The following is a 19,248-nucleotide window of genomic DNA, read 5'->3' on the forward strand; positions in this document are numbered from 1 at the left end:
CCTGGAGATATAAATGGACCTAGTGGTGGAATTTGGAGGAGAATTGTGGAGACATATAACTCAGGACAGGATAGTAAAGTGTGAACGATCATTAGGACACTGGATCTCTAGTAACAACTGGGGACATTTCAGAACATACACAACTTCCTGTGAGCTGAATTGTGGATTTCTGAGAGATGGGTTCACATCGACCTCAAACTCCTATCTAAGCAGAAAGCTTATCCAAATGATTTATTTACTGCTGCCTCCTGAAAGAGGTTGAAGGAGACAACAGTAAACAGTCGACTGTCTGAGGGAAACGTTGATTCATTCAGAACAGTCGCTTAAAAATAAACCACTTCCCAAATACGAACGTCTAAACAAAGCCTCCTCTGTACTCACCCCGTGGTTGCTGAGCGGGCTGAGGATTCGGTGCCGGAGCTCACCGTCAGTAACAGAGCGAGCAATCTTGGGTTCTTCAGCGTCGGCTTCACAGATGGAGGATCCACTGCCCTCACCCGCCTCCCTCACCTCTCCTGCGGCGCCCGTCTCCTGATGAACCGGACAGCCCGCAGATTCTCTGAAGGCCTCGAAGATCTTGTGGCTGCTGCAGGTGTCCAGGCTGCTGGAGGAGGGCGAGGTGGTCAGACTGTCACAGTCCCTGTCGTAGGCGAGCTGCTCCTGCAGGGCTGAGGCCAGGGAGTCCACGGGGCAGACAGCCGGCCTCTTGTGCACGCCTGAATACAGGGAGGTCGCAGCATCTCCGCCGAGAAAAGCGTCTGTGTTGAAACTCTCTGGACGGAACAAAGAGGGGAAATACTTTTTTACATGTCGGGGTTTTAACTTGTCACGCTTTTCATTACAAAGATGTTCAGAGTAACATAAAACAAAATGATATATTTGGTGCAGTGGTTGGCACTGTTCCCGGTTTGAATCTTTTTTTCTCTGCGTGGGTTTTACATGTATTCCTCCCAAAGTTCAAAGATGTGCTTGTTAGGTTAATAGGTGACTTTATAATTGCCCGTAGGTGTGATGTAAGTGTGGCTGTCATCTCTATATGTCCGCCCTGTGATTGGCTGGTGAACAGTCCAGGGTGTAACCCTGCCTCTCAGACCAATGGCAGCTGGGATCGGCTCCAGGAGCTCCAAACAGGGGGAAAAGTCTAGACTCTGCGTCACATGTGGCATTGTGGTGTTCCAGGTACACAGTATGTTTTTGAGTGTGTGCTTGGTTAAGAATGGGCAGAACAGGTTAAACCCTAAATCAGGTGTTCTGACAGAAGGCCGGAAATCTTCCCCATCTGAAGTTTTGACAAAAGTCTATCAACAAGGATGGGTCACATAGCAACTTAATTGGCTTCTTAATGAAGTTGGATAATGTTTTCAGTACCGTCTGCTCCCGGCTTCTTCGACTCGTCGATTCTGATTAGCTTCTTCTTCACCTTCCGGGTCGAGTTGACCAGTTTGTGGAGTCTCCTGAACGTCACAGGGTCCTCTTGTTCGTTGTCTGACAGGTCACAAGGCTGATAGGAGAAAGCAGACGGCATCAAAGCACTGTCACGTTCTCAATAGACTGAGAAGAGTTGTGAGGTCGAGTGTTTAGGATAGAAAAGGAGACGAAATTAACCTTCACACTTTCGTCTTTACACACAGATTCAGTGCACACGATTAAATATCGGTTGTGTTCAGCTTATAGTGTCTCCTAAAAACGTTTGTAAGCTGTGCTCATGCAACAGGTCATTTCACGAGAACCTGCTGCAGGATCTATTTGTAGTCTGATGATAAATATGTGGTGGGTAACCACAGAGATGGCGGTGAGGCTCATGTAAACAACCCTTCCACCGACTCAGCTTCACGACACATTAAAAGAGGCTTTCTGTATGTGGGAAATAAAAACACAGCTTCTTGGAAATCCCCATCACGTTGATATGTGACAGATGTTCACAGAAGAAGAGCAGTGTGAACACTTGGGGCATAACCTCAGGTTTCATCTGTTGACCAAAACAGACATCCCACAATAACCCAGCAAGTCACGAAGTGAAAGCTGATCAGATGTTTCTCATGTTGAAGTTCACTTGTATTTCAGAATATTGCCTACAACGAAAAAAAAAAAAAAAAAGCAAGGGGAGGTGTAAAACGAGAAAGTGACACACACACGCAGCAAAAAGAAACAGTCAGGCCATCCAGATGAATCTGAAAAATGTGCCCTGAACCTGAGCCCCCTAATCACCCCACCCGTGCATAAAAGAGCTGTGCCCTGCATAACACAGCCCGCTGCTGAATCCGCCCGCTCAGTGCAGCACAATAGGGGGTTAGTGCTTTGACAGCGATGAATAGAAGTCCGCCCTGTGCCCTGCAGTAGGGAGAAGGCTCTGAGCTGCAGAGCTTTAGAGGGGCCCTGGTTCGTTGCTGGGATAGAGGGGGTGGGGGGGGGAGACGGGGCTGTCAACAGCTCAGCAGCCTTGGCACTGATTGATCTGAGCCTGAGGTTGAGAATCAGTATTTCAAAAAGCAGCTAAGATGGTCTCGGAGTGGGAGCTGATAAACGTACGTTGCAGTTGAATGATTCGTTTGTGGTGGGACCGGAGGGGTCGGTCCACTCTGCCGGATATGACCTGCACGTCTGTCTGTTCTGTACCTCAAACTCCTTCAGCTGCAACAAAAGAGAACCCTGTTAGTGATAATACAGAGCCAGAGTACATTAAACTACGGGCTACTATTAAACAATGAAGCGCTGAAAACATGAACGTCTTCCCATCTGAATGTTTTTATTTTCACAAAGTTCAACATGCTTTGAACCTCACACATTTCTTTCCTCTTGTTCTCCACATGTATCAGATGTTCATCTGAATATTTATCAGAACAATCAAATGCAGGATTTTTGTGATCGTACCCGTGCGAGGGCTTCTTCTATCGAGATCATGTTCTCCTTCACCATCATCATCAGCTGAATGCGCTCTTCATCACTCATTGTGATTTCACTGGCCACAAAACCAACATCGTCACCTGCAGGTCAGAGGGAGAAATGTCCGCCAGTGTAAATGTGGAGTTATCGTTGTGGACGTTCACATCATGTCGGCTGCTCTTTTGCTTTAAAGAGTATCAAACCTTTGGAAATCTGACGCGTCACTCCCTTCTGCGACTTTCGAAAACTGTGCCAAAAAGACTTGCTCTTCCTCTTTCCATCCCATTTCCCTGGACAACACAACGATGCAGTTTCATTTAGAGCAGAACTAACATCATCTTAAAATGCTACATAAACCTCCGTATTATAGGAAAACAATGTTTTAGAGTCGTTTTAGCCATGCATGTTCTCAAAGAAATGTTTTATTTATGATTCAAAGAATCAATTCTATGAAATAAGCAAAATAAAACTAACAAGTGAGAATAAAGCTCCCAAACAACTTATACACAAATATATATATTTGTAAAGATGTTAAAGTTGGTTAATTGTAAACATGCTTTTACATGTTATAAACATGATCCTGATTTCAATAGAGATGATGTAATGAATGTATTAAAGATTCATATAAATGACAACATACCTCCAGACCCATCATCAGAGCTGGATTTGTGCACAAGAAACCTGAAAATCAAACCAAAGGTTAACTTTGTTCTGAGAGTCACAATAAGGAATCGAAGCTCTGAACAGAGCTGTACCTGTTATCCAAAGAGATTTTCTTCATTTTCCCTGCTACGCCACCATCTCCCTAAACATGTCTGTCTATCGCCGCGACTTGCGTCGGATTCAAAAAATAAAAAATAAAAAAGAGAGCGAGTCACAAAAGCGTTCTGTCTTTCATAACACTGCCATCCCAGTGAAGGGAAATCAAAGTAGTCCAAACTGATGTGAGAGAGCTGCTGCTCTTGGCTGATGAACAGAGGTCAGCGCTCTCCGGCCATCACAGGAACAATAGATCCCTGTTTCATGTCCAGTCAGGGTTTTAGCAGCCGCAGCAGCGCTAACGTGGCCTCTGCATTCTCTGCACACTTTCACTCTCTCTCTGTCTGTCTCTCTCTGTCTGTCTGTCACACAATATCTCTCTGGGCTGTTTGTGGTTTATATCGGTCTGCCCCCCCCCCCCCCCCCCCCTCTCTCTTCATCTCTCTGAGCTGTTTGTATCTGTAACTCTCTCTCTCTCTCTCTCTCTCTCTCTCTGTGTGACACTTGTTGCATTTATGAGTAAATGTACGTTGTTTATTTTTTACTGAACTTTTATTTAGCCAGGTAATTGACCCATTGAGATCAGGATCTCTTTCCTGAGACACTGGTGGTCCTATAACCTGGAGTAAAATGCACTTCTTTAATATAAACATTTAAAATATTCATATTTGATGCAGCTTAAAGTTGTTAACGCGCCCAACAATTGACAGAAGCTGATTTTTTATAAAAGACATAGTCCATTCCCACTGTCTCTCCCTCCCTGGTTTCAGACTATCCACTGTCCTGTCTCTACAATAAAAGGCCAAAAAAGCACAAATAAAATAGGAACAACAAAAAAAAGTATTTTTTTTACAGGACCATAGAACAGGTAAAAGATTAAAGATGCTGGTAGACTTTATTCAAAGATACACAAAGTTCATATGAAGGCATAGAAAAGTCGATAAATGGATAGTCCTTCTGTAGCTGGTAAACTAAGTGCACCATCATAACACTGGGACGTTCTAGCATCGGTTCTTTTTCAATGGGAAAAACAGAAAATAATTTAAAAAGTGAAACTTAGCCAAACGCGTGTGTAAAACAAATGTTTCATCAAGTTGTACTCGTCCCACTAGGGGGCAGTGTTAAGGCTCCTTTTCTGAATAGATGTGTCATAAAAAAAAAAAGGTTAAGTATGACTCGTTTCTGTCTGGGGCTGTGAATATTAAAGTCTTGACTCTTCAACAGTCTTAATCAAACCATTATGTTATTGTTTAGTCATTATTTTTTATCACATTCAGCTTTCCAATGACAAAATGTGAGTAACCCGTGAAATCCTTCAAATCCAAACAATGGGGGGAAGGAAGGAAGTTTAGAAGTGACACAGAAAGGATTCAGAAATGTGATTAGAGGGCACGAGGAAGGAGAGGAGAGAAAGATGTCCTCCGGGTGACACAGACAATAGAGAAGCAGGTCAGATTAAAAAAAAAAAAAAGCTGTGATCTGTCAAAGTCAATGCTGAAAGGCGAAACACTGCAGGATCACCTGGAGTGAAATGACAGTCTCAGCCATGTCAGGCATCTTAGCATTTACAGGTGTGACTCTGTTCAGTGTGCCACACACTGCCTCCCCTCCTTAACCATTTCACTTCTCAGCGAAATGTTGAAGTTGTGCTAACAGGTTAAAAAAAGAGACATTAAAGATGTGTGTACCTTCTCTCCGTCTCTGGAGTGGAAGTGGTACTGCTGAGTCCAAGGGATTCCTAATAGAAATAAAAACAAGTGAATTTAAATATATTTAGACTGTTCTTAATTTCAATCAGCTTTTACGTTTACCTTTCATTCTTGTGTGAAACAGAGAACTATATTAAAAAAGGATTATTTCCTATTTTTAAGAAAGAGGTAAGAGGTTATATTCTTAATGAAATATTGTTAGGATTAATTAGTCACTGCTTATAACCAGGATGTTCTTCTTCACATCTAAAGTCCGTCTCATGGCCGACTCTCTGAATCACTCAGGCATCACTTTTTTAAGTCCTCTTCTTTAGTTTTGCTCCTCGGCCTCTTATCAGTCGCTCTGCTGACGCACAGAAGAGGAAGTGGCCTCCTCATGGGGGTCTGACACACTCACCTGGATCTGAGAGCGGAGCAGTACTGATGTGGCCACTGAGTCAACCTTTCCCTGAAACACACGCAGGCAGGCAGGGGAAGTGGAGGAGTAAATTATAGTGTCATCATAACACAGAAATAGATATAATATTCAGTTGACTGAGTCTAACAGCTGCTCACAGTTACTGTTTGTGCCACGGGTTACAACAGCAGAGAAAAGGAGTCTGAACCTCTTTCAAATTCACCAAAAGTGGTGAGAATAAAAAAAAAAAAGACTAGAAGTGAACTGTTAGAATTTATCAATCGAAATCTGAAAGTGTTTACAATGTCAGATTAGAGAAAATACTTCTGATGTTTAAATTGTCATCATAACACAGGCACACAACAGAGCAAGTTAAAGGACGAGTTTCAGATTTAAAGAACCAAAATCAAAATCATTCACTCATTCATTCGGCAAGCATGAGGTGAAAATAATGTGACCATCAATGTGTGTCCATCACAAAAAAAAAACGGGACCTACAACCAGCAGCGGGATAGCTTAGCTTAGCATACAAACTGAAAACAGTCAGGCTGGGTAAACGAACAAGATAAAAGGATGTTATTTAATCTGATCACGGTTTGCAGACTGCGCTTTTGAGGTCGTAGCGCCGACACGTGGGAACTCTCTGCCTTAAGGTCGAAGAGTTGTGGACACTGTTTATTCTTTAAAAGACAACTTAAAACACATTTGTTAAGACTGGCTTTGTTTACCATTTACTACTATTTACTACTATACCCTTTTGTAATAACACTTTGTCACTCTCTGGTCTTGAACTGTGCTTTACAAAATGTGCTGTAAGGCTCAGATTTTGGCCAACAGATCCCTCCTGTTTTCATTTGTTTATGCTAAGCTGGTGTCAATCTTTCCATCCAACCCTCAGTGAGCTGAGATGTAGTTTTAGGTCTAAGCTTTAATGAAATGAATTGAAATGACATTTTACCATCTCTGCGTCTTGCACTACTTTGCGTTTCCGCAGCTCCTCCATCCTTTCACACACGTCGCTGAGGGAGGTGCCGTAATACTGTGAATACTCCTGAACCAGGTCATCAAGGCTCCCCACCGAGCCATCCTGAAAAGAGATAAGAGAGACGTTCAAACAGACATCACCACAGACCAAAGAGGAGAAGGACACCCTGAAGAGGTTCAAGTAGACGCCAAACAGCAGCAAACACTAAACACTGTCATGATGAAAGGCATTGTTTCAAGCTTTGCGATTGCCTCTGACTCCAGCAGCTTGATGTCTTCCTGCTCGATGACCCCTCTGACCCCCCCCCCCCCCCCGACCCCCGTGACGTAGCTACGACTCTCTCTACGCTCTCATACAGTCATCAGAGGTCAAGTTAAGAGGCCACGGCTCAGTGTACCGTAAATCACATGGAGTAGGAATCACTCAGCCAGATGAGTCTTTGTCCTGACACACCGTCGATTCTTGTCACCCATTTCTGTTTCCTACAATTGTCCTACTTAAAGAAATGTGCATGCACAAAGACACCAAAGAGATTAATCAACTGGAAGACTTTTGCTGAGTTTGAGGACATGGAGACCTTTGGGACCTTTTTTTTTTTTTTTTTTAAAAAGGCAGGTTTCCAGAAAGAGAAAGAGAGAGACAGAGAGAGACAGAGAGAGAGAGAGAGAGAGAGAGAGAGAGAGAGAGAGAGAGAGAGAGAGAGAGAGAGAGAGAGAGACAGAGAGAGACAGAGACAGAGACAGAGAGAGAGAGTGAGAGAGATAGAGAGATATAGAGAGATAGATAGAGAGAGAGAGAGAGAGAGTGAGAGAGAGAACCATGGCCTCTGTACACAATCCGCTGGGCTACAGCCAGGTGCCACATTTCTGTCCAACTGATGATCACAAATATGAACTCTTCCTTTGTTTGAGTCTCCTCCTGCAGGAATTATCTAAGTAGCAGTAAAATCAATCCGTCTGTACCTCAACCAACGAGATCTCATTTAGTGTGGAAATGTCACTTTTAGATCGCCACTGACATTTTAAGTCCACAAAAAGAGACAGCAAAGAGTAGAAAGCCATCGTGACCTTCATGTATCATCATGCAGCCTGCAGGAAGAATGGATTCTGATTAATATGCTCGACATGTTTAACCATGTTTTAATGCTGTGTAAAGCAATGAAGACTTTTACAATGTTAATGAAATATATGAAGAGTTATATTAAGTGTATGTAGACATAGACCTGGTGGTGAGTTAGGACTCTATAGACGGATGTCATCCGTGTGTGATGAATGAGCGTCCTGCTCGTCCATAAACTGTTTCACACTTGGTTATTATTTGGCTTCAGTCATGTCGTATCCTGACGGTATGCAAATGTGCCCTCTGAAAACAGTCCTCCGCAGTGAAAAGCAATACTGTGGGCTCACTTGTCTTGTGGCCTGATAGACTGTGACTGGCTCGACTGTCCAGAAAAGAGGGCCATTCATTTGGTAAGCGACGTGCCCCCGGGTCCAGAGAGGCCTGAAAATCTGGCTGCTTTTCATACAGTCAAGAAAACGAGTCTGAGAAGGTCCGCCGCTGATCCACATCAACAAGCCTATTGTGACACAGCCACATGATATTGCACGGCACTGAGTGCTTATTAGAGACGGTGCGTGCATACATCCCGGGTTACAGTTAACATAAACACACTGAAGCACAGAAAACAAACGGAGCTGAAAGTTCAGTCAGACGAACGCCGACGAGCCCGAAATACGTGCAAAGTAGGAAAAATATTCCAGCGTGCTGTATATTTCTCCGTGTCTCCAAATGAATGGTCTCGAAGCCAAAATTGCAGCATGAGGCATCAACCGCAGAGGGCCTGAAAAGAAGAGTGTGGTCTCACATTTCTCACGAGCTGAGCATATCATAGGCAGACAAAAGATCTGCGTGCCCCCGGGGCCCCGAGTGTCTAGTGAGTGTTTTTACACTTCCTCTGTCCTGGCTCAGCATTTCAGCAACCAGACCCAAGCAGATACTGTGGGTCACAAAGTATCACTTTATCTCACTTCAACACCACAGACTGTGGAGTATCATCTTGACTTAAAGAAATCAATACAGTGATTGTCAAGAGGATTAAAAAAAACTATGTCATTCTATGACCCAAATGAGAAAAGTTCAGGGAGTAAATGTAATGTCAGGAATATAACATCTGAGTGACGAAGCCCTGCTGATAATGAACACGTCAGTAAACAGTAAAAACAAAGTGTGCCTTTATCCAATTTGACATCATTTATGAAAACGCATCTCATGTTGAAAATGTCTCGAGGAATCCTCTTTAAACACGTCCTACAGCTTCGGCATCAATACATCTTTATCTGGACCAAATGTCGCTGAGAGAGTTTTGAACCTCGATGTTTCTTCAGAACAAGCACCGACTCGTCTGTGCTTTTTATTGAACCATTTCACAGCCTCACACAGAAGATGCACGCCATCAGAAATGCCCATTGAAACAAGGCTCTTTGGTGGAAGTCTTCTCAATGAAATCGACAGGAAACTACCAGCGCTTAACCATCGGAGCACATTCCAGTACGAACGTAAAAATACACTCACCACAGACAGGCATCAGGCTGCACGCAGTAAAGCCAGCACTGCTTTCTCCTCACTCCCTCAACTGTGCTGTAAGTCAACGGCACTCTGGAACTTTACTCCGCTCACTGAGTGGAGGACAATACATCCTGAGGTGAAGGGGAGGGGTGTCCGGCACGCACAGATCGGGGGGGGGGGGGAGTTTGGCTGTGGGGTGGGGTGGGGGAGTTGCAACCACATGTGACGCTGCTGGGTGGGGCGCTCCACTCTCTCCAGCTGCGCTCCCACAGGGACTGAGTGACTCACATGTTCAAACAAACCAGCAGCTCTTGGCGTGTGAGAGTGAGCCTTCATGTTTGTGTCTGCAGCCCGCTTCAAGTCGATGTGTCGGGGCCTTCGAAGAAATGTGAACTGCAGGTCAGATGTGTCTCCCTCTGCTGAGAGCGAGGGTTCTGTCAGAGGAGAGGATTGGACAAAGCTCATTGGATTTTTTTAACGTCTTTGCACTTTAATTTGATTGGTTACATCATTATAACTTCATTATTTCATGGAGAATCTTTGTAGGCAACCAAAGGTGGGTTAACTTTTTGGGTTCTGTGGGGCCGATTATTCAAAACTGAACATCTGGAGTAGAGTCAGCGTTAGCACGATTTTTCATGAGTTTATGCATCTTGGTCATTTTGTGGATATTCCATTTAAAATCTGTGATCCATCTTTGAGTAATTCTTCCTTTAGATCTATGGAGCTGTAAAATATTTCCTCATCGAACATGAACAGAAACAAGCTCAAACAGTCTTCACTACTCAACCAAGCATCTCAGCTCTGTCCAATACTTTGCAAACAAAAGCCTTCACCCTTTTGAATACTCGTCATCTCCACCTCTCGTTGAGTGATCGAAATCTGTTACTCATAACTGAATGATGCTGCAGATTCAAATATTGAAGAGTACCTTTGCAGAGATTTTCTGAATATTACCAGGCTTTAAGTCAACCGTCTCTGCACCAGAAGATGGCAGCAAATAGTAACTATTGCCGGCGTGTTGTTCAGTGACTTAGTGACGCAGCATCCACACACAGAGCGGAGAGCAGTGATAGCGAACTGAAAATCCCAGTCAATTAAACACATGTGGAAACCAAACGTTAAATGTACTGTGTGTAATTTGTTGTTGATAAAACTTCCACTCATCAGTTTAATGATGTCAGACTCTCTGTGCACTAATGAACTCATAAATATTCAGGTCAATTTGCAACCATTTGAGGCTCACAGTAGAATTAGAAAGCAGTGATTTCCTGCATCTACATATCAACAGAGGCATCTTTACATGTCCTTAAGCATTAAGTCTCAGGGTGCTGACCTGGTTTGCCTGCAGCCTCAGCCTGTGAGATTAAATGTGAAGATATAACCCTCAGCATTATTGTGCACTTTGACCCGACTCTCTCTAATCTTCATCTTTAGTGAGCGACTTCTGACTCCCGAGCAGTGAGCAGCAGGAGGTAACAATACCAGTGTCAGATGTGCAGCAGGGGGGCTGCAGATTAAACTGAGCTGCAGATGGATGGTGGAGATGGCGGAGTGTTGCGTTCTGCTCATGATGCCAAAGGGCTGAAGCAGCTCATGCCAGAAAGGGCAGTTTTCCGCCTGGCTACACAGCGGCGCGGCGCTCGTCACATCGGGGCACTAGAGGGGGGGGGGGAGACGGAGACAGACGCCACTCCGCCCTGTCAGCCAGCTCCTTTCCTATCAGCATCAAGGCACCTGATTTCTGTCTGTGCCAACCTGGAGCGCGTGAGCACTCATCTGATCTTTGATCCCCCGGGGAGCTCCCTCTGTGCTCAGCCAAGTGATCAGCATTATCACACAGGTTGAGATAGCAGCAACAGCAGAGCTGAAGTTCACTTTTAGTGTGCAGTATGTTGTTCAATCTTTGTTGAGTTAGTGTCTGTTAAAATGAGGTTTTGTATAAGGTCAATTTATAAAACCTCTGAAAGTACAACAGCAGAATGAGAAGGAATGATTGGATGTAAGAGTGTGAACAATTCAACTGAACACTTTTATATCTGTGTAACCTGTCAGATTTCTGCACAAGGATGTAGAGCTGTGTTTGTATTGTCGGCTGCTCGTTGTCTGTATGAAACTCTGTTACTTGTGTTGCTGCTTGTTTTGTCCAGGACACTCTTAAAAAAGAGATTTTTGATCTCATTGAGTTTTTTTCTTCCCGATTAAATAAAGGTTGAAAAAACAATATGACAATAAGCTTGAAGGTCAAGCTGAAGGACAATAAGCTTGAAAGTATAATTATAGCTTTCAGCTATAATTATACTCAAAGTATACTGTATCAACTCACTTTGAACTGGACTCATGTTTTTTTTTCCCTTTTTGTATACGTTGTGGTGCTGTCAGGTTTATTCATTTCTGATTTGTTGAACATCTACATTCAGGAAAGTCCGTGTCAAATTAAACAACATTTGAGAACAAAGTGTTTTGGTTTTGAAGAAGTGATGCAGCTTCACTCATCATATCACAATACGTACGTGTCTATAACTTATTAAACTGGATCATGAACACAATAACAAGGTGATCAACATTTTAAGGTTTTCTTTAAATGAAGTATTTTTGGTCTGTTTTGGCAAAAAAAATAAATAAATAATAATTTACATCAGTTTTTTCTTAACGCGTTTCTCAATGAAGTTTATTCTGAATGAATGTGTTGCTGTTTGAGATTTGGAGCGCTCTGTATATTTAATCATGTTATTTATATTTAAAGCGTGACACTAATAAATCTTTGATGTCCTCAAATGAATCTTAAAATGTTTCACCAGCGGAAACAGGACACAGATTTCCAAACCCATGCAGGTCTGAACACTGTGTTCATCCTCAGTTTCATTTGACTGCATTGATATGTTACCGAGCTAAGAAGTGTGTGTGTGCAAGAAGCAGAGTGACTGTACTTCCAGAGTACCCAAGGGCCCAGTCCGGATCAACAGCCCCGGGGCCCCCTGAAGAGAATAAGGGGATCAGTGAGTCAGAGGATCTTAAGCGTTCACGTCTGAGTGCTAAGTGGGTTTTGACAAGTCCCAAATGAGGTTCTGATGAGACAGCTGGCAGTGTGACATGCATACTGTCAGTCAGAGAAACGGCCACTGAATATAGAGTACCTGGTCATGTTTGAACAGCTTAAATGAGGTCAGGTATTCCCCCACCCTGCTCCCCCCCTTTTCATCCCGTCAGTGCTCACTCCCTTCTGACAGACAAAAAGACTTTTTAATCATCTCTTTCTGACCGGCTGATGAGGGGAAAAGCCACAAACAGTTTCTCTGTTAAGTTTCACTGATATTGGCTCTGAATGTGAGGATTAGTTGAAAAGGATTTTTTGTTTGAGTTATGAAATACGTGGAGGCCTCGTTCAATGAGATATTTGGGGAAAAAAACAAAAAAAACCCCGACATATTTGTTTTCTCGCGTGCAGCAATAAATAAAGATTCATGACGCTCAGGGTAACCGGCCTAGAGTCGGGATTAAAAAAAAGGATGCAAAGGGGAAACTCAAAAGAAGATTAAAAGGGCAGACGGGAGTCACGGAAACAAACCTTTTTGTCTACGGCACGAAATCTAAATCTGATCAGGGATGTCACGCATTAGTTGAAAACACACAGCCTTGATTTAAAACGAGGAAACTCACATTTTATCTGCCGTTAAAATGAATCACACCTCTGTTAATGCAGCTGGAGCTATTATAGCACGAGCACCCTGTGTAGCTTCAGGATTGTCCCCGTTTCTTTGAGCATGTTTTATTCAGCAGAGCAAAGATCAAAAAGAGAATCATCCCCCTTTGATTTTCACTTCAACTGCACACACGGAAAATGGGTGTGTATTAAAATCCCCTCTGGATGGCAGTGTGTTTTTGCAGTGGCAGATTGTTCCTATTCCTTGGAGCATGTTTAATTCAGCGGTGCTGAAAACAAATCCAGTCCCAGACCTCCCTTTTTCAATTCAATTCAATTCACACCTAAACAGAGCTCGTGTAGTCCTCAGTTCCTCGTGGCTTTGTGAATGGCTCTGGGCTGGCAGTGAAGCAGCCTGTGGATTGTGAGTGTTCCTTGGACCATGTTTAATTCAGAGGTGCTGAAATCATCTCAACTGCCCCCCCCCCCCTCTTACTGGAGTAATTACCCTCGTGTGACTATACCGTGATCCCTTAAAACGCGACTTCCAGCTCACATCGTCTCAGTGCTGCAGCTTAGTCCTCACAAGACCAAAACATCCACTGATCCTCCCATGAGATGCAACGCAGGAGTCAAGGGCAGCTGTCAATCATGCAACTTAAGATCATGGGGCCCCCCCAGAATGAGGTCATTCAAAAATGGTGAGAAAAACAAGTGGATCGGTGCAATCAGGAAAGAAAATACCCTCAGGGCGTTTCTCTTTTAAAATGGGATTAAATTATACTGCATGTGAAAAACATGCAGAGGAGTGATTGAAAAGAGTTGTAAAATAAAAACCAGACCAGACCTATGGTCCACTCCATTCGATCTCATTGGTCGAAAATTCAGGGTCGCCAGTTTGATACGTTATCAGGAACGCCCCATGAAGTCAGAGATGCTTATTTGGAAAGTCCACAGACCTTCAGTAGCCCGATTAACATCCAACATGGCTGCAATGTAGTCTTCAACGACGGCATCGTGCAGGTTCTATCTGTGGACAAGTTGTCTTGTTGTCATCGCCTGCTCTGAGCTCATAAAACAGAGGGACTCCTGCAGGCGTGCAGGCTGGAACTCAGCTAACTCGGTTGCGATGTGATTCCCAGCTCCGAGCCGTGAGTTCTGAGGTAAATGCAACGCACCAGATATCTGACCATGGCACCATGCGAAAGGATTCCAAGCAGAATGAGCGATTTACTGTTGTCAGTATTTGAGCATTATCCAGAAGCCACGGCTGAGCTCAAAGACAGTGAGACATTTCTTGGCTCTTTCTATGATGTTTCTGACAACACTGTGTCTAGTCAGAGCTTGTACCTCTGCCAGCTCTCTCTCTCTCATCTGGGAAATCTGTTTCTCACCAAACTGTAACACTTGGATGATGTACTTTAAAACGTTCAGACTGTGTTCAGTGATCACACATGCCTCCTTTGACAACTACGTACGCCCTAACAGACCTGATGACAACATCCCCTGTCCAATTCAATTTGCCTCGTCTGAGCTCTCAGTTGTTGCGTCTCCTCCCTCTCCATTCCAAGGACATCCACCTTACAGAAACTACATCCATTAATGGAGGCTAACCGCAGCTAGCCAGGCATGCTCTGACATCATGAGAATTGCATGAGGATCTATAATGAACCTGAAGACCCATTCAACACGAGTGGGTTCACTTTAATGTTTGACATCTCTTACACGACAGATGAGATGTGTGATCTGCCTGCTGTAGTGTTGTGACTGCAGCTTCTGTAGTATCAGACACTGTTCTCACCTTGGAGGGACAACGTCAAAACATAAAGTCCATAGAACTGACATGTGGATTAAATATGCAAATATGTGATCAGAGTGTTTTAAAACCATCAGACACATTTTTCAATGTGCCTTAATCATGAATAAAAAAGGCACACTGAGCGGTAAATGTATAGTAAACAGTAAGTAGAAAAATACTTCTGCAGTCCTCATTCCCTTTAAATGGTATTTAGTGTAATCGATTCCATTAAAAATATGTTTCCAAATAAAAGGCACAGTTGCTTTTCCATTAACGGACGCGTCTTTTAAGTGAGTTTCTTAGAGACCCAGCATGAAGGCCTTAATGGCCCCGCTACATTTCTGTGTCCGAGTCAGAGTCTGAGCTCGGACTGAGGAAGCTGAACAAGGATTTTTCCCGACTCGCATTTAGAGGAACCGAGCAGCCATGTTGTAAAAAATATCAAACAAACTTTAATAATGCAGAATGCTTAAACCATATTAAGTCAAGCAGAAGCACTCAGGAATAAAAAATTCAGTGATTAAATTCATGCACTATAAACCTCTCTTCCTGCAGTAGGCTGTAAAGTTTCTATCAAATGTACTGAGTCAATCTAGTTTAACTGATATAATGAGTCCTCCTGCATGACCAATGTACAAACTAATGAAAAGTGCTTCCACTGTGGCGTTCTTAGTAAGCTGTGTTAAAAACCAAACCAATCAGTAGATTATCTATCATCAGTCCCACTGACACTTCAAGCATCTCTTCACTTCTGTGGATCCATTTCCACAAACGACCATGATACAACGAACAAGTGCGCAGCATAGTCACAACTGAACCTGAAGTCACTTCACCCCGCCTCATGTTATTTATTCTTTTTTTTTTTTTTGAGGCTAAAGAGGAGGAGATGCTGGTGTTGACTGTGGCTGCCATGACGATGTTTCAGCACCGGGGGGGGAAGTCCAATGTGCTGCGCCGCTCCCATTCACCGCAGGAATGTTTGTGTCTATCACTGATCATCACTGTGTTATTGTTGAGAAACAATACGAGACATAAAAGTCACACATCTAAATAATCTTGCGGGCCAGATACTAATGTAATGAGTGGGCTCTGATTCACAAGAAAAATGTGTTAAATATTAAAAAAAAAGGTGGTGTGGTAATACCGCATACGATATTAAGCAACCCTGAATCACCTCAAGGGGAATCACACCAGTGTGCAGTTGACAAGTTGTGGCTGAATGCTCATCTAAATCCAGTCCTCGCCCTCTCGGAGGCATTTCAAGCTTCAATGGCCCATGGATCGTTTTCTAAATTGAGATCTTGACCTCACAGTCCAGCCTTTTATCACGGCAGGCTGCCCATTAAAATTACCACATCAGCGAAACCTTCTCATCTCAGTGTTCAGAACTTTAGCTTTTCTCATCTTTTATGTCCCACTTTTCTCTTCTTTGTTTTACTTTATCTCCTTTTCCTCAGGCCCAGACTGTATGCCTTTTAATGTCACCCATTCTGCTGGCCACATTGGGCTACAGATGAACGCCTGCGTTAGCTTGATGATGCATGAAAAGAGGCCTTGAACTGTCGTAAATCCCGTTCTTAGAGTTCTAAATGATGACGATATAAAAGATACATGCTGTTGGAGTCTGGGGTTTCATAAATAAAAGATTTCAGGGGCTAAACAAAGGCCACAACAAGGTGAGGAAGAAATGAGACAGAATAAGAAGGTGGTGATGACACAGCGAGTCCATGGTGGTAGGTTGTGACTCCAATACCACAGAACAGGCAGGAACAGTCAGGAGCCTATCATTTCCTGAAACCCTTATTTAACGATGTGTTAAAGACTACGAGAAAAGGTTTTTAGCCGACATAGTTTTGTGTTTGAAAATCAAGGCCACTTCAGAATTTAAAATGTTTCTTATTGAAAATATTTTAACGAGAAACATTTTAGAAAGTAAAGTCCAGTTCACGTTTTCCTAATAAAGCACATTTAAAAAGTTAATCACAGACAGGTGCAAGAAAATAACAGAGCCAAACAGTTCTGGGGACTTTTTATTTTTATTTTTTAAACAGGAACTTTCCACCTTGAACTGCACACCACTTGGAACTTGATTTTTGTCTACATTCGCACCACCGTGGTACCGACTCTAAAGCAGGAGCTAGAAACGTTCCTCTCAACGGCTTTCTAGGAAGTCAAATAGTTCAGAGCTCCTGAAGTGAGGAACCAATAAAAAAACATGGAGGATTATGACCGGTCCTAGAACTATGAAAAAGTTCCTGTGGTCTGAAAACACATCATGTTATCTTACAATCAGCTCCCAGGCAAATACAGTGTTGAAAAGCCAACTCTGCTCTGAGTGTCTCAGCTCTGTTTGGCAGTATGATGGTGTGAGGACAGATTTAAGTGAGCAGCCTGGAGGTTTAGCTAGTTACTCCATGACATTGGTCATGCAACCAATGCATGATCCTGCTGATACAAGCATACACTGTAATCATCACAGATAGAGCTAGCTGGCACATCACATATGATGATGTGTGTTGAACATACATTGACATTTTCAAGTCATGTTTTGTGAAATATTTTCAGTAAAATTATTCAAGAAAAAATAAATAAATTACTAACTAATGGTTATGACTTATTTATGGAGTCCTGTGAGTCCTGTTTTATCATTATTGACTATTCAAATGTACAATTACAGAAAGCTTTAAGGGAGGTCACCTTCCAACTCTGGCCACAACACGGGTCAAAAGGCACTCTTGTATTGTCCCTCCTGCAGACCGAGCAGATACAGTAACTGTCGAACAACTTCCTGCAATTTCTCACACAAACGCACATTCTGCAGTTTTTGTAGCTTGCATCACTTATCATCCTCCCGCACTCACAGTCGCTTCCTCTTTTAAATGTTTCCTTTGTACTAACAGGTAGACACCAGCTGTCAGAGCTTATTAATCACACGTAATCCTTGGGGGGAGGGAACACATGACAGCACTGTCGTGGTTAACTACTGGTACTAAACCAGAGGTTCCTGTTTTACTTAACACAATGTCTAATTGCCTTTATTGTTCCTGCTCATGTTTGTGTCTGAGATTTTTAACACGTGCTACTCATAAAAGTACTTTAATCTAAATAATAAAAAAGGAAAGCATTCTTCTTTTTGAAGTAAGATAAATAAGAAACCATGAAGAAAACATCCACTTGTTTTCTTCATGGTTTCATGGGAAAGGTGGAAAAAGTGGCACTTCTACGGTTTCAAATCTGGGAGCCACGTAGGACACGAACACAGATGTCACATTTGCTACAAAAGCTGAAAATAACTCCCGTGCCAGGGTGAATGTTTATTCAGTGAGTATCTTTAGCTCATAAACCGAAGGAGAGTACGTTTGTGGCCACAGATGTTAACATCATGCTTACATAGTGTAACTGATTATATCAGTTCAACTGACAGTGATCATCTCAAAGGGAGCTCTCATTCGGAGTCATTTTGCTCCATTCAAGGTGATTTAAAAAAAAAAAAAAAAAAAGGAAGCTGAGCTGCTGCTATTGTGAGGACCCTCTGATGTGAGCTAATCCATAAACGAGCCCAGACTAAGTCATGTTATGTCTCTCAGATGTCGGGCTGTGTGGCCGAGTCATTTAAAAGGATGGCTTTTAAAGCACATTCACTGGAACTGCCATTAGTGTGTAACTATGTATTGATTAACACAGAAAGACAAACCTAATCACAACTACAATCAATATATGAACATTGAGAACAGACACTGAAACAGTTTCATCAGTGGCAATGGTCCACACACTGTCCTCAGAGGATTATCTGTGTAAAGGGGACACGATTAGGATCCAGTCTGATGATCATGAAACAGAACCACCTTTGAAAAACAATTGGGATTTCTGCATGAGTTCCCCTCATGTGTTCTGAAGCATGCAAAAAAACATGCACTTTAATAAGAATACAACAACATTAGAAAAGCAGCACCATAGCAAGCTGAACACAAACAGCATCACATAATCCAGTTATAAAGTCTGGAAATGTAGTTAAAGAAGCAAAAGTAATGTTGCTCGAATCAACTGGAACTTAAACATTAGCTCGTCGGTAAACATTTTCTCTTTCTCATGTGTTCGTCTTACATTTCTGTTTCTGGGTGCAGTATAGCAGAATAGAAATCCCAAAGGTAAGGCATACCAGTTTATACAAGTGCTACGGAGGAAATCCATAAACATGTCATTGTGCCGAGCTAATGAGATAATAGACGAACACAGTCACGTTTCTCATATGGACTTTATTGGCCACCATGGAGGCAATTAGGGATACTTTCTAATAGACGTAAGAGGAAACTGTGTGAGTTATGGGGACAGTGTAATAGACGTGGGTTTAACCTTGACATTAAGATATGAAAGGTAAAGCAATCTATGAACAGCACATTTTATAACGTCTGAGGCGCTAATCACTTCCCATATGGATAATTAACATTTTTCAAGATGGATTCTTTATATCACTTTGTTCTCAAACATTGTAAAAAAAAAAAAAAAGAA

At 42.7% G+C, this 19,248-nt stretch overlaps 1 protein-coding gene across 1 annotated transcript in view; it reads right to left on the minus strand.

Annotated features, from left to right (window-relative positions):
- sash1b (SAM and SH3 domain containing 1b) overlaps window positions 1–19,248 on the minus strand; it is a 39,338-nt gene that overhangs the window by 4,833 nt on the left and 15,257 nt on the right. Inside the window, exons 2-10 of the mRNA XM_079369944.1 lie at window positions 6,707–6,835; window positions 5,749–5,799; window positions 5,331–5,380; window positions 3,524–3,564; window positions 3,087–3,173; window positions 2,872–2,984; window positions 2,530–2,631; window positions 1,369–1,501; window positions 382–773 (exon numbers count right to left, since the gene is read on the minus strand). Of these exons, the coding sequence (XP_079226070.1) occupies window positions 382–773; window positions 1,369–1,501; window positions 2,530–2,631; window positions 2,872–2,984; window positions 3,087–3,173; window positions 3,524–3,564; window positions 5,331–5,380; window positions 5,749–5,799; window positions 6,707–6,835 (1,098 nt within the window). The remainder of the gene's footprint in view (window positions 1–381; window positions 774–1,368; window positions 1,502–2,529; window positions 2,632–2,871; window positions 2,985–3,086; window positions 3,174–3,523; window positions 3,565–5,330; window positions 5,381–5,748; window positions 5,800–6,706; window positions 6,836–19,248) is intronic.

The sequence above is a fragment of the Symphodus melops genome (genome assembly GCF_947650265.1).
Source record: "Symphodus melops genome assembly, chromosome: 19".
NCBI lineage: Eukaryota > Metazoa > Chordata > Actinopteri > Labriformes > Labridae > Symphodus > Symphodus melops.